At 38.6% G+C, this 17,063-nt stretch overlaps 1 protein-coding gene across 1 annotated transcript in view; it reads right to left on the bottom strand.

The window, feature by feature from the left end:
• The window catches only part of LOC150075056 (band 3 anion transport protein-like), a 934,629-nt gene that overhangs the window by 29,172 nt on the left and 888,394 nt on the right, over positions 1-17,063 (bottom strand). Inside the window, exon 25 of the mRNA XM_090388866.1 lies at positions 5,549-5,719. Coding sequence (XP_090244992.1) covers positions 5,549-5,719 — 171 coding nt within the window. The remainder of the gene's footprint in view (positions 1-5,548; positions 5,720-17,063) is intronic.

The raw sequence follows: 17,063 nt of genomic DNA, 5'->3' as shown, positions 1-17,063 counted from the left end.
ATATATTTGGATCTTAGAAAGGCTTTTGATACTGTTGCACATGGAAGACTGCTGCAAAAATTGGAGCAGTGTGGCATTGGAGGCAAATTGCAGCTATGGATAAAGGGAGGGCTGACTGGGAGAAGATAGAGAGGTAATCAATGGACACTGCTCATCGTGGAGTCCCTCAGGGTTCAGTGTTGGGTCCATTATTGTTTTCTGTATTTATAAATGATATTGATAATGGTATATCAAGCTTAATGTCCAAGTTTGCATACGATACAAAGGTTGGAAGGGTTGTTAAGGACACTACTGACGCTATGCTGCTGCAACAGGATCTGGAAAGGTTGAGCAGATGGGCTGAGAGGTGGAAAATGAAGTTTATCATTGATGCAATCATGCAATAATAATATCCAAGGATGTCTTTGTGTATGTTTGATGCAGAGAGTGAGAGGATATTAAGCATTATTTCAGCATTCTGATGAGTGTTTATGAGAGCTTGAAGAGCAGAGTGAATGCCCTCACAGGAATCGAGGAAGCCCAACACAATCATCCCATAATCTTCAAGGCGAGCTTTCACTTATGCATTGAGCACAGCATCAACCCCACAAGACAGAATGTGCTGGTCCCACAGGAGGCAGCTTTAGTCAGTGACTTCATTGTCAGGGAAAAGGAATATATATTGTGCAAAAAAGATAACTGAAATAGCACCAGCGCATGTCTGTCATGGATAAAAGTTCATGACAACATACAGTAGATATCAACTTTTAAAGACACATCAATGATATTTTTGCTTACAACAGCCTAATGACATTAAGAGTAGGAGATCCAAGGCAAGGCAATGTTAAGAAAGCGTCACAAGTTGGGGTGTTAAATTTGAAAGTGTCTGCAATTCTGCCCAGACAGGATATGAGGGAGTACATGCTGAGAACCTTGTCAATCAATTTTACAGTGGAGACATTAAAGCAAAGCCTCACAGGGTTGAATTTTTCTCAGCATGGTGTGTGTGCTTGTTAACAGGAGAGAATGCTTCTACAGGGATGGGATACTCTTAAATAGAAAGGGGACAATAATATTTGCTGACGCTGAAAAAAGTCATTTTTGCACTGCTTCAATTTGAACATTCAGCAGCCCAGTAAGGTACTGATTATCAAGGCCTGCTGTGGGTTATCATGGAAATACGTGGGCTGTGTTACGATAACTAACGCAGCCCAGAGAAAGAACAGGTGCACATATACATGCATATACACCAATATTAGGAACATAGTAAATAACTTTGATGAATTTGAAGTGGTAGTCAAGTCATCAAATGCAAATATTATGGGGATATCAAAGACGTTTTATTACTCAGATATAAGGAATACAGAATTTGAATACATTTGTGGAGTACAATGTATACAGGCGCCTCCGTAGCCAGATGGGAAGGGGCAGCTGGGCATAACACACACTTCTTGATTAGACCGGGGTTCGATCCCATCACCACCAAATACAGAGGATGTGGAAAGGTCAGGGAATGACCCCCGCATATTCCTGGAGCAATATGGTCTTAGTTGCTAATACTCCTAAAAACCAAATAACAACGACAACAATGCATACAGAAAGGACATAGTGTTACAAAGAACATAATGTTACAGGTCTTGCGGCCCAAGGGGGTTCCCCCAACTCAACAATGATCTTTTGTGATCATTGCAGATGAGTAAGAGTGTGTTAGAGGCCTAATGACTCTGATGAGTAAAACGAACAACGGTACAGAGAAATCAGAATGTCTTATAATGGGAGATTTTAACTGGAACTTGTGGATTGTTCCCTCACACACTAGCAAGACTTTTGTGGAATTGCTGGATGACTGTTTTCTACAGAAGCATGTGAGAGAGGCAAACAGAGGGAGTAATACTCATGATCTGATTATCAGTAGTGATTATTCCTACATTAAGAATCTGCAGATAAAAGAACCACAGTTTATTGATGTAGAATTTACTTAAAGTTGTAATGACCATCAAGTGTAAAGGGAAAGGTTTTTGCTTTCGTGAAGACAACTACAGTGGTATCAGATAGTTTTTAAATTTCATACAGGGACCAACTAAAGGTGTTACCAACAACAAATTCTATATAGGAAGCATTCAAGGAATTAATCTTGGAAGCTACTAGGCTTTTCATAAACTAAGAAATACTGTTCAAGGCTTCAACCTAAATGGATGTCAGCGGAAATACTGACACATGAAGCAGAGAAGAAAAATGCATGAGATGCATATAAATTATCAGGTGATACCGAAGCCTTTGGTAGATATAAACTGGTCCGCAATCAAGTCACAAAGCAGTTCAAGTAAGCTATGGCAGATTATGAGAAGGCTCTGCCAAAGAATGCCAAGATAAACAGAAAAGGCTTCTTTACTTATTGTTCAAGGTTTAGGCCTAAATGGCTATCAAATGAACTAATGAGCTCGTGACCGAGAAGAAAAATGCACGGGATGCATATAAATTATCAAGCGACTCAGAAGCCTATGGCAGATATAAGCTAGTATGTAATCAGGAGGTTAAGCAGGCGAAGGCGGATTATGAGAAATCTTTGGCAAAAGATGCTAAGAAAAACAGCAAGGATTTCTTTACTTATATAAACTCTAAAAGGTAGGGGATGAATCTGATTGGTCCACTTGATATCAATGGATCCACTGTTGATGATCCTACTCAGATAGCAAACAAACTGAATGAGTATTTTGCATCTACATTCACACAAGAGGAGTTCTTAAGGTTTGAAAATGGCAGAAGGTTATCAAATTGTAGCAGGGTGCTTAAAGATTTTGTGATAACTGAGAGCAAAGTGGAGGAGAAATTGTTGAAGTTAAACATAAGAAAGGCACCTGGGGTGCCTTTCTTATGTTTAACCAGGATGGGTGGATAGATCCCATCCACCATTCCTGGGGTGGATGGGATATATCCAGTTATATTAAAGGAGGCGGCAAAGCAACTAAGCAAACCCTTAGCCATAATTATGAGAGCATCCTTGGACTCAGGGGAGGTTCCCACGGACTGGAGATGTGCAAATGTATCCCCAATTCACAAAGGGGGATCGAAGGGTGACACGAGTAATTACAGACCAGTTAGTTTAACTTCTGTTCCGGGTAAAATAATGGAGTCACTGGTTAAAGATGCATTGCAGGATCATCTAGACAAGACTGCAGCAATAATTCAGACACAGCATGGGTTTGTTAAGGGAAGGTCTTGTCTGACAAATCTGATAGGATATTATGGTGTGGTTACAAAGGAACTGGATGCAAAAAATAATTTTGTTATCATATATTTGGATTTCAGGAAAGATTTTGACACTGTTGCACATGGAAGACTATTGCACAAATTGGAGCAGAATGGTATTAAGAGTAAGTTGCTACAATGGATAAAAGGATGGTTGAATGGGAGAAGACAGAAGGTGGTAATTAATGGGTGCTGCTCTTCATGGACTAATGTTATTAGTGGAGTCCCACAAGGTTTGGTGTTGGGTCCTCTGTTCTTTTGTACATTTATCAATGATATTGATGAAGGTATATCAGGCTTAGTATCGAAGTTTGCAGATGATACAAAGGTTGGCAGGGTTGTTAATGACAGTAATGGTAGTGTGCTAATGCAACAGGATCTAGATAATTTGGGCAGATGGGCTAAGAAGTCACAACAGAAGTTTAACCTTGACAAATGCAAAGTACTGCATATAGGTAGAAGTAACCCCAGAGAAACGTACCAATTGTGTGGTACTACACTTAAGGTAGTAGAAAATGAAAAAGACCTGGGAGTAATTGTGCAGTCAGATATGAAGTTTTCTGAGCAATGCAGACAGGCTGCCAGGGCAGGTCATGGGGTTTTGTCAATGATATATAGGAATTTTGCTAGCAGGGAAAAGGAGGTGATTGTCCCTCTGTATAAGGCAATGGTCAGGCCATGCCTTGAGTACTGCGTACAGGTCTGGAGGCCTCATTTTAGGAAGGATGTAGATTTGCTTGAGCGTGTACAGAGAAGGGCAACAAGATTGGTGAGGGGAATGAAGGGATCCTCTTACCAAGAGGCTTAAGTTCTGCAAATTGCAGTGGCTGGAGACTAGGCGTCTGCGCGGTGATCTGATCGAGGTGTATAAGGCCTTGAATGGGTTGAGCATGCTGAATTCTGATGGGATCCTTCCACTTGTTCAGAATACGAACCTAAGGGGGCATAAATTCAAACTAAGAAACGACAGATGTAGATTAGATGTGCGGAAATTTGTCTTTAGCCAGCGGGTGGTTAATTGCTGGAACAAACTTCCATCTGTCGTTGTGGAAGTTGATATGTTGAATAAATTTAAGGAGGAACTGGACAGGCATTTGGAGGGAATGGTGTGATTTTTTTGGCTGATGCTGCATAAGCTCATACACTTGCGTTCTTGCATCACATGCCACTACTACTACTACTTATATTAACAGTAGAAGGAAGGGGTTGAATCACATTAGTCCACATGATATGAATGGTTTTACTGTTGATGATCCTGCTCAGGTTAAATAGATATTCTGCATCTGCATTCACACGTGAAGAATTATTTAGGGAGGGGGAAGCCAGAAGTTTGAAGTTCACCAAACTCTAACAAACAGCTGAAAGATTTTGTGGTAACCGAGAGGAAAATGGAAGATAAATTCTTGATGTTATGAAAGGCACCTTGGGTGGAGGATCTATTCAAATATATTAAGGGTATTGGTGAAGGAAGTAAGCAAACCTTAGCAATAATTATGAGAGCATTCTTGGATTCAGGGGACATCCCTGCAGACTGGAGATGTGCAAAGGCAACTCCAATTCACAAAGAGGAATAAGTGTAACATGAGAAATTATAGACCGGTTAGCTTAACTTATGTTCTAGGGAAAATAATGGAGTTACTGGTTAAAGAAATTATGCATGACCATCTAGACAGTAGGGTAGTTATACTTCAGTCAGCATGGGTTTGTTGTAAGGGGAGATCTTGTCTAACCAATTTGATTGGATACTATGATTCAGTAACAAAGGAACCTGATGAAAAAAAAATAAATTGATATCATATACTTGAACTTCAGGAGAGCTTCTGACACAGTCGCACATAACAGACCACTAGAGCAGTGTGGCATTAAGGGAAAGTTACTGCTATGGTAAAGGGATGGTGGAATATTCAGTTATTTAAAGAATACAATTTAACATGCTAATCAAGTCAATAAAATGGCAAAAATTTTTAAAACCTTATCTGTTTCCAAGAGCTCAAATTCTTCTACTAGCACATGGATAGTGGATATTGAATTCAGACATGTAGGTGTTGACTTTCTGGATTTTACATTGGATTGGGTCACTGATATAGCCAAGCTGTGTTCCCAGAATTGATAACAGTGAGCAATTTTATATTATCAGCAAAGGTGATGATGATGTTACTTTTTTTTATGTTTATATTTATATATGAACACCTTATATTTTATATATTAAACGCAAAAAAAAAATAAACAAGTGGTAGGAAATGACTTAAAAGTAAGCATATTATAATGTTTACTTAAAAATATTTTTACTTATACAACATTAAAAATTAAGTATACATACTGCTTGTAATTCACTTTCTGAGAAGCAGTCTTTTAGTCGCCAGCGTACAAACACCATAGAAAGTACGACAAATGGGAAGGCTATAGCTGCATCTGTTGATTTTACTGTCCACAGCACAGCAAAGCAGATTATTTGAATCGTGGTGTAAAAATGCATCTTTAGAGTTTTCACCTGTAAAACAGCACCATATTTATTCATGTACAATTACAATGTATTATAAAGAGAAACTAATGACATTGGTCCAGATACACTAAATGCATTGCAATATAATGAATAGTACTATATTCGTAAACAGTACATTTTAAAGGGAAAGTCAATCACATTTTCCAAATTTGCACTCAATATTTAGCATCATAATGAAGTATGGTAAAACTGAATTAGAGCAAACAACATTTTAATGAAAATTTCACTGTAACAATTATAGGTCCTGGTTGATGTATCCTATTGTTAGTGCTGGGTAGGTCTAGTCTGAACTAAGCAGTTTTGATTTAAAATTAAGTACGATCCATTGATTTAAAATCTAACTGGATTACAATGAAAGAAAATTTTAATCGAAAATTAAGAATGGCATTGTGCAGCCAATATTGTAAATACAACTACGAAAGCATTTGCTTGAATAAAAAATTTAAGTTTGAAAAAGATGCATAAAAAAGAATTATCACACTATTAGCTATGTTTCTTGATGTTTTTTTTAAGCATGCAGCACCCACATAATTTCATAATAATGCAGTTGAAAAGGGGGTAAAATTTATCAGACTTCACAACGGCTTTATTTCTGTGATTTCTCATTTCCACTGAGAGAATATGCACAGATAATATAAATGAAGACTAAAATCTTCATTAATATCACATAAGTAAAATTAAATTGTAGCTATTGCACCATATTTAGCATTAGCATTAGTAGAGGCATTTGATGCAAGAAAGCAGGTTTATGCAGCATCAGCCAAAAAAAAATAAAAATAAAAATAAAATAAAATAAAATAAATAAATAAAAAAAAAACAAAAAAAAAACCACTTCCACTTCACCCCTCTGTTCGTTCGAAATACCTGTCCAGGTGAGCCTTAAACTTATTTAGGCTATCAACTTCCACGACAAGGGATGGAAGTCTGTTCCACCAACCAACCACCGCTGGCTAAAGGCAAATTTCCGCACATCTATCCTACATCTGTCTTTCCTCAATTTGAATTTATGCCCTCTCAGGTGATTACTCTGAGCAAGAGGAAGAATCCCATCAGCATTGAGCATGCTCAAACCATTCAAGGCTTTATACACCTCTATCAGATCACCTCGCCGGTGCCTAGTCTCCAGACACTGTAATTTGCAAAACGTAAGCCTTTCTTCGTAAGAGCACCCCTTTGTTCCATTCACTAATCTTGTTGCCCTTCTCTGTACTCGTTCCAGCAGCTCTACATCCTTCTTAAAATGAGGCCTCCAGGCCTGTATACAGTACTCTAGGTGTGGCCTGACCATTGCCTTATACAAGGGAATAATCACCTCCTTATCCCTACTAGAAATATTCCTATATATCATTGATAATACACCATGAGCTACTCTTGCAGCACGTCTGCACTGCTCAGAGAACTTAATATCTGCCTGCACAACCACCCCTAGGTCCCTTTCATTCTCTACAACTGTCAGTGTAGTGCCACAGAGTTGATACGTTGCCCTGGGGTTGCTGTTTCCCATATGTAGTACTTTACATTTGTCAATGTTAAACTTCGTTTGCTACCTCTCAGCCCATCTGCTCAAACTTTCTAGATCCTGTTGCAGCAGCACAGTGTCAGTAGTGTCCTTGACAACCCTGCCAACCTTCGTATCGTCTGCAAACTTGGACCTTAAGCTTGATATACCATCATCAATATCATTTATAAATACAGAAAACAATAATGGACCCAATACTGAACCCTGAGGGGGTCTCCACTAATAACATTATTCCATTAATTACCACTCTCTGTCTTCTCCCCCTCAACCATCCCTTTATCCATAGCAGCAATTTGACTCCAATGCCACACTGCTCCAATTTGTGCAGCAGTCTTCCAAATGCAACAGTATCAAAAGCCTTTATAAGATCCAAGTATATAATATCAAAGTTATTCCCTGAATCCAGTTCTTTTGTGACTGCATCATAGTATCCAATCAAATTGGTCAGGCAAGACTTCCCCTTAACAAAACCATGCTGTGTCCGAGCTATAACTGAAGTCTTGTCCAGATGATCCTGCAGTGCTTCTTTGACCAGTGCCTCCATTAATTTTCCGGGAACAGAAGTTAAACTCGCAGGTCTATAAATACTTGTGTCAGCCGTTGATCCTCCTTTGTGAATTGGGGTCACATTTGCACATCTCCAGTCCATGGGTACCTCCCCTGAGTCCAAGGAAGCTCTCAAAATTATGGCTAAGGGTTTGCTTACTTCCTTTGCTGCCTCCTTTAATATAACTGGATAGATCCCATCCACCCCAGGTACCTTTCTTGTGCTTATCTTCAACAATTTCTCCTCCACTTTATTCTCAGTTATTACAAGATTCTCTAGCTTATTGCCAGAGTGGAATACACCTCTGGCATTCCCCTCACTGAATAACTCCTCATGTGTGAATGTCGATGCAAAATATTGATTTAGTTTGTTAGCTACCTGAGCAGGATCATCAACAGTTGACCCATCGATATCAAGTGGACCAATCTGATTCATCCCCTTCCTTCTAGAGTTTACATAAGTAAAGAACTCCTTGCTGTTTTTCTTTGCATCCCTTGCCAAAGATTTCTCGTAATCTGCCTTCGCCTGCCTAACCTCCTTTGTAACTTGGTTACAGATCAACTTCTATCTATCATAGGCTTCTGTGTCATGTGTTAATTTGTATGTATCCCATGCATTTTTCTTCTCTGCCATATGTCTCATTAGTTCATCTGACATCCACTTAGGCCTAAACCTTGAACAGTATTTCTTAGTTGGTATGTAAAGCCTAGTAGCTTCCAAGATAAGTTCTTTGAATGCTTCCCATTTTGAATTTGCTGTTGGTAACATCATCAGTTGGTCCCACTGTATAGAATTTAAATACTGTCTCAGTCCATCGTAGTCGCCTTTATGAAAGCAAAACCCTTCCCCTTACCCCTAATGGTAGTTACCTCTTTGAGTAAATCCCACTTCAGCACACTGTGATCACTGCCACCTAGTGGTTCATTTATCTGCAGATTCTTAATGCATGAAGAATCACTACTGATAATCAAATCAAGGGTATTACTCCCTCTAACTGCCTCCCGAACATGCTGATGTAGAAAACAATCATCCAATAAATCCACAAAAGCCTTGCTAGTGTGTGAGTGACCAGCCCCCAAATTCCAGTCAATATCTGGGAAATTAAAATCCTCCATTATAAGACTCTCTGATTTACTGGCCCACTCTATTTCCCTGTACAGTTTCTTATTATTCTCATCAGAGTCATTAGGCCTATAGCACACTCCTACTCTCAATTTTGATCTCCCAATGCTTATGTCACACCAAACTGACTCAACACTGCACTCTCCAGCAATGTCGACTGGCTTCACTTCCTTGGATTTTATGTATTTCTTAACTAATAGCATAACCCGTCCTCCCTTCCTATCCTGTCTATCCTTTCTGTAGACATTGTACTCCCCAAATTCCAGTTCTGCTTTACTTATATCTGTGTGACACCACGTCTCTGAAATCCCAACAATATCTGCCTTTGATGTTTTGAGCAATACCTCAAATTCATCAAATTTATTTACTAAACTCCTAGCATTGGTGTACACGCAAGTATACATGCACCTGTTCTTTTTCTTAGCTCCCCTAACACAACCCATGTGTTTACTTGTACCCCAGTGACTCGCAGCAGTCTCTGAAATATCCTGCATCTTATTTTCCAGGCTGCTGCTCATTCCAATAGAAGCAGTGCAAGAATCACTTTCACCTCTGCCAGTGGCTACTGTTAATCTATTAGTCCTTGTATCCCCCCAATCTAGCAGTTTTCCGACCCACCTAACACTGCCTTGATAGCATCAGCAAACATTCTTGCACCCTTTCTATTTAAGTGTATCCCATCCCTGTAGAAGCAGTCTCTCCTTTAAAACACACACACACACACACTAGGTAGGACTTAATAAGAATCATTGATTAACTGAATCAGCCAGTATTGAATCAAAACAGATATTTTATATGTTACATTGTGTAAAGTTCTTCTCTTATTTCTAATAAAAAAAAAACTCCTCCTCTATTAGTCAATTTATTCAAACTACCCACCTCTATGACACCAGATGGAAGTTTGTTCCAACAAGCAACTACCTGCTGGTTGAAAACAAATTTCCATACATCAATACTGCACCAATTCTTCCTCAACTTGAATTTATGCTCCTTCATGTGTGCAGAATGAGCAAGAGGAGGAATGATATAAGCAGTGAGCTTACTCAATCCATTCAAAGCCTTAAGTACATCAATCAGACCTTGCAGGTCTGACCGATGGGCTTACTCTCCAGATGCTGCAATTTGCAGAACACAGGTACTCTTACCAAGCCTTTCTTGGTAAGAGTGCCTTTTTTTCCTATATCAATCTCATTGTTCTCTGCACATCTTCCTACATATCCACAATCTTCCTAAAGATGAGGCTTCCACACCTGCATTCAGTTACCTAGTTATAGCTTGGCCTTTGTCATTTCCTAATCCATGAGGTCAAAAAGTCTGTATATAATCAACAATACCTCAGGAACTGTCATGCCAGCCTGTCTGCACTGCTCAGAGAACTTCTTATATGACTGCACAATTATTCCCAGGTTTTTTTCATTCTTCACTTCTCCGCATGTGATACTACACTCAGGGAAGTGGACAATTAATCTTTCATTATTATTCCCCATATTAAGTACCTTGTATTTGCCAATATGAAACTTCAATTGCCATTTCTCAGCTCATCTCTCAAATTTTTCTAGATCTTATTGCAGTAGCTACCTTGATTACTGTCATTAACTACCCTGCAAAACTTTGTATACTCTGTAAACTTTGAAATTAAGCCTGATATGCTTTCATCAATATTATTAATAAATACAGAAAACAACAATGGGCCTAGCCATGAACCATGGGTGACTACACTAATAACATTAGTCTAAGAACAGCAGTAACTATTCTGATTCTTTTCCCACTCAACCAACCCTTTATCCACAGCAGTAACCTGCCCTTAACACCACACTGCTCTAGTTGCACTGCAGTCTTTTATGTGTAGAAGTATCAAAAGCTTCTCCGAAATCTAAGTATATGATGCGAAAATAATTTTTTCCATTCGGTTCCTTGGTTACTGCATCATCGAATCTGATGAGATTGGTCAGACAAGATTACTCTAAACTAATCCATGCTATAATGCAACACAGCGACAACCCCCAAGTCAGAATGCGCTGGTCCCAAAGGAACTAATAGTTGTTGGTGACTCTATTGTCAGGGAAAGGGGAAACATGCTTTGTAAAAAGGATAGGTAGAACAGGACCAGGGTATGTCTGCCAGGGGCAAAGGTTGATGACATTGTAGAGCGGATATCATCTTTTAAGGGCACAAAAGGTGATATAGTATTACATGTTGCCACTAATGATATTACGAGTAGGAGACCGGCGGAATTACTTAACAAGTACAGGTCACTGTTGAAAAAAAGCCGTGAATTAAGGTTGAATTTGAAAGTGTCTGCAATTCTGCCCAGACACGATAGGAGGGAGTATATGATGAGAGCCCTGTCGATCAATTTGGCCCTGGAAAGATTGTGCAAGACTCAAGGGGCAGAATTTTTTTCAGCCTGGTCTGTGCTTGTTAACAGGAGAGACTGCTTCTACTGGGATGGGATACACTTAAATAGAAAGGATGCAAGAATGTTTGCTGATGATATCGAGGCAGTGTTAGGTGGGTCGGAAAACTGCTAGAAAACTGCTTAACAAAACCATGCTGTGTTTGAACTATAACTGAAGTCTTGTCTAGATGACAAAACTTCTTTAACCAGTGCTTGTCTTGACTAGATGACAAGACAAGCAATTAATGGAAGCAAGACAAGTGCCTCCATTAATTTCCCTGGAACAGAAGTTAAAGTAACAAGTCTGTAATTACCCATGTCTCCCTTTGATCCTCCTATGTGGATTGGGGTCACATTTGCATCTCCAGTCCGTGAGTACCTCACCTTAGTCCAAGGAAGCTCTCATAATTTTGGCTAAGGGTTTGCTTACTTCCTTTGCTGCCTCCTTTAATATAAATGGATAGATCCCATCCACCCCAGGTGCCTTTCTTTCTCCTCCACGTTGCTCCCTTTGCTGCCTCCTTTAATATAAATGGATAGATCCCATCCACCCCAGGTGCCTTTCTTTCTCCTCCACGTTGCTCCCTTTGCTGCCTCCTTTAATATAAATGGATAGATCCCATCCACCCCAGGTGCCTTTCTTTCTCTTCCACGTTGCTCAGAGTTATTACAAAATCATTTAGCTTACTGCCAGAGTTTTTAATACACCTCTGGAATCCCCCTCCCCACAAATAACTCCTCATGTGTAAATGTAGATGCAAAATACTAATTCAGTTTGCTAGCTAACTGAGAAGGATCATCAACAGTTGAACCATCAATATTCAAGTGGACCAATCTGATTCATCCCTTTCTTTCTAGAGTTTACATAAGAACTCTTTGCTGTTTTTCATTGCATCCATTGCCAAAGATTTCTCATAATCTGCCATTGCCTGCCTAACCTTCTTTGTGACTTGATTACAGACTAGCTTATATCAACCATAGGCTTCTGTGTCACGTGTTAATTTATATGTATCCCATGCATTTTTCTTCTCTTCCACATGTCTCATTAGTTCATCTGACATCCATTTAGGCCTAAACCTTGAACAATATTTCTTAGTTGGTATGAAAAGCCTAGTAGTTTCTTTGAATGCTTCACATTTAGAATTTGCTGTTGGTAACATCATAAGTTGGTCCCACTGTATAGAATTTAAAAACTGACTCGGACCACTGTAGTCACCTTTACCAAAGTAAAAACCCTTCCGTTTACTCCTGATGGCAGTTACCTCTTTGGGTAAATCCCACATCAGCACACTGTCATCACTGCAACCTAGTGGTTCCTATATCTGCAGATTCTTAATGCATGAAGAATCACTACTGATAATCAGATCAAGAGTGTTACTCCCTCTAGTTGCCTCCCAAACATGCTGCTGCTGCTGTAGAAAACAATCATCCAATAAATCTACAAAAGTCTTGCTAGTGTGTGAGTGACCAACCCCCAAGTTCCAAGCAATATCTGGGAAATTAAAATCCCCCATTGTAAGACAATCCTGGCCCACTCTATTTCTCTGTTCAGTTTTTCATTATACACATCAGAGTCATTTTTGGTCTACAACACACTCCTACTCTCAGTTTGGCTTTCGCAGTGCTTATGTCACACTAAACTGACCCAACACTGCACTGTACACCCATGTCAACTGGCTGCACTTCCTTAGATTTTATGTGTTTCTTAACTAACAGCATCCTCTTCCCTTCCTACTCTGTCTATCCTGCCTGTACACATTGTACTCCCCAAATTCCAATTCTTTATTCCTTATATCTGTATAACATCAAGTCTCTGATATTCCAACAATATCTGCCTTTGATGTTCTGATCAACACCAAAAATTCATCAAATATATTTACCAAACTCATAGCATTGGTACACAGAGCTGGATTAAGGATTAAACAGACCTATAATTAAATTTGAGGCCCCTTTAATATATATAGACTGTTGTTGTTGTTATTTGGTTTCTAGGAGCATTAGCAACTAAGGCCATATTGCTCCATGATATGCGGTGGTCATTCCATGACCTTTCCGCATCCTCCGTATTTGGTGGTGACGGGCTCGAACCCCGGTCTAATCAAGGAGCGTGTGCTACGCGCTGCTGCTCCTTCCCACCTGGCTGGGAAGGAGCAGCAGATGTTCTGATCTGCTGCTCTGATCTGCAGAGGCACCTGAATATATATAGATTGCACATACATATAAATACTGTACAAATACTACCTAGGTTTTTATATTTATAATTGTGAATAATATACTACATAGGTTTTTATATTTATAATTGTGAATAATATACTACATAGGTCGGTTTTTATATTTATATAGGTTTTTATATTTATAATTGTGAATAATAAATTCTTGACAAAAATGTAAAATAAGAAGTCAAAAATGTTTTGTTTTTTCACTTGGAAAAATAAAATAACATTAAAAACAATTTTAAAAGAAACTTTTGACTTATTTATTGTACAATAAAAAGGTATAAGAATAAAATGTAAACACTTAACAAGTTAAGTTTAAGCATGCTTTTATATTACATATTTTCTTGGTTTATTGTTATTATTAGAAATTTTTATCACTACTTCAGAACATATTTACACTGAAAATGAAGCCCTTATTTGGGTGAGGGCTCCCTGGCCATGGCCAGTTTGGCCATAGTATTAACACGGCCCTGGGTGTACACACAAGTATACATACACCTGTTCTTATTCTTATCTCCCCTAACACAGCCCATGTATTTACTTGTTCCGTGATGACTCCCAGCAGTCTCTGAAATCCCCCCCCCCCAGGACCATATTTTCCAACCTGCTGCTCATTCCAATAGAAGCAGTGCAAGAAACACTTTCACCTCTGCCAACAGTTACTGTTAATCTATTAGTCCGTGTATCCCCCCCCCAAGCTAGCAGTTTTCCGACCCACCTATCACTGCTTCAATAGCATCAGCAAATATTCTTGCACCCTTTCTATTTAAGTGTATTCTATTCCTGTAGAAGCAGTCTCTCCTGTTAACAAGCGCAGACCAGGCTGAGAAAAATTCTACCCTGTGAGCCTTGCACACAGGGTAGAATCTTGCATCTCTCCAGGACTGAATTGACTGAACAGACAAAGCTCTCGTCATATACTTCCTTGTATTGTGTATGGGCAGAATTGCAGATACTTTCAAATTTAACCCTAACTCATGGCTTTTTTCCAGCATTGATCTGTACTTGTTAAGTATTTCCGCCAGTCTCCTACTCTTAATATCATTAGTTCCAATGTGTGCAACAATACAGGTGACTCCCGCTTAACGCTGATAATTTGTTCCCGAAAAACAGAGCGCTAAGTGAGTGCCATATTGCTGTAATGTAGCATATGTATTTGTGAATTGCGATCTATGCCATAGGATATTTCCTAATCAGTAATAAACGATAGCGAAAAGATGCACAAATATCGGTCAAAATATTTAGTATTAAAAATTTGCACATATAAAATATTCTCCATTACATACGTATATAATTATGTGGTAAGTAACTACATTATGTGTCAAAATTTAACTTAAAATCATGAATTTATTAATCCGATGGCCCCGGGCTGTCGATTTTTCGTAACTTTTGGTCGATTTTGGGTTGTACTTTGGCTGTCGTCCTAGTAAATTAAAAGGGGTTTTACTTTAAAATCCCCGCAGCATTACCACCCAACAATAAAGGGGACCGCTCTGAAGCCTGACGAAATGAATGCCTTCTTTTAGGCATTCATTTCCAAAAAAAAAAAAGTCCTGTTTCACCTATGTTAAAAACTTGTTAAGAAGTTTAACACCACTCTTCAATAATTTTTAGAAGTTCTTTTTGGAAAGTTTTGGCTCCTTCTTGATCTGCACTTGCGGCTTCTCCCTGGATTTTAAATCTCTCTTACCAGCCCTTACTAGCTTTAAATGCTTCCACATTTTACTTTTTTTTTAAAGGTGAGCTTTTTTCCGATCATCATATAGGCTAATCGATTTTTCTTTAATAATATTTAACTTAACGGAATTGTGCATTGGATATTACCTTCAATAAAATTATTTAGAAGTCTCTCCATTTCAATTATAATAGCCAACCTAGTTGCTTGCAGTGGGACAGCTGTCTTTCCCACTGCTAAAATTAATTCTTTATTTTTTATAATTGTCCTTACAGTGGAATCTGCCAGTCTTAAATTATTGCACACATCCACTTGTCGTTGAACGGAATCGATTCGCTTCAAAACGTATATTTTAATTTTCAAATTTAGTATTTTTCTTACCTTAGTAGGCTTCGTACCGCGTCCAGACGTTGTTCCTTTTTAATTCTTATCTGCCATTATTAATCTTCGAAAATGTAAGAGCATTGCATTAATTATGATACAATGTTCAAGTAAACTAACGATGTCTAAAACTCTACCGAGTGATGACTAGACTTTGGATAAATACATGTAATGCAAATATTACAAGCAATATACTTTATGATTTTTTTAAAATGTTGATCTCGGAACTACGTAACAAGTCACCATAGTGCAATTAAATTAGCACTAGTGGGAGAAAATTTCACTGAGCATGGGATAATTTCACAAATCAGCACGGAAAACTTTGCTATTCATTTTCAACATATCGATTTCGATATGTTTCGATTTCGATAGATGAAACATTTTCGGAAACATGGCAAAAATTCAACCATTCTGTGCGCTGGTAAAAGAGCATTATAGCGAGTTGTGACAGCGTTAGAGTGAGATATAGGTTATAATATAAAAACAGCGTTATAGCAAATCAGCGTAGAGTGAACTATGTTATAATGAGGGCCTGCTGTATCACCTTTTGTGCCTTTAAAAGATGACATCTGCCCTACAATGTAATCAACCTTTGCTCCTGGCAGACATACCGTGGTCCTGTTCCATCTATCCTTCTTGCACAATATATTCCCTATTTCCCTGACAATAAAGTCACATACAACAACTAGTTCCTGTGGGATCAGTGCAATCTGCCTTGGGGATTGCCGCTGTGGCACGTGATATTCAAGTGCAAGCTCTGACTTTGATGTTGACAGTTGAGAGCTTGATGGGCCCCTCAATTTAAATCCTTTGAGGGAATCTATCCTATTCTTCAAGCTCTTATATAGGTCCATAACAATGCTGAGTTGGCACCTGATTTCCTCACACTCTTTACATCAAGCACACACAAGACATTTCATTCCCCCTTGGCAATACTATGTCCCATTCCTGAATGCTCCACAAACATCAAACAAAACATTACATTTCAAAAGGCTGTGATTCAGAAGACAACCTCCCCCCACTCAGTTCTCCTCTGAGCAACATCATTTCCACTAGCTTGAGCCTTTTACTTTGTTGCTCTGGTCTGATGCACGATTTTGATTCAATTTCAATTAAAATTTCAAATTCAATACAATTAAAAATATAACACTAAACTTATATCCGAATGCAGTTACGACACTATATATATTTCAGTATCGTGTTTTATCTCCATCTGAGTTACGTTATATGAATTTCATATCTCCTATCAAGTTATATGTATTAAGTTGTTGTTGTTGTGGGGGTTTTATGGCGCATAAGCTGCTTTGGCTATAATGCGCCTATTCCTTTATTGTAATAAAATATGAGAATTTATTGTCACGTCAGAAAAGGCTGAAATCAGAAATGACTAAAAACTCCAATTTTCTTCAGAAAGTTAAAAAATTCAGGAATATTTTTGCATTGTCAACAATGACATTCTCTAGAGTTACTGGTT

The sequence above is a fragment of the Mastigoproctus giganteus genome, chromosome 14, assembly GCF_048544385.1.
Source record: "Mastigoproctus giganteus isolate SK-2022 chromosome 14, ASM4854438v1, whole genome shotgun sequence".
Lineage (NCBI taxonomy): Eukaryota > Metazoa > Arthropoda > Arachnida > Uropygi > Thelyphonidae > Mastigoproctus > Mastigoproctus giganteus.
The sequence above is the reverse complement of the archived record's forward strand: the minus strand, read 5'-3'. Positions and strand labels throughout refer to the sequence as shown.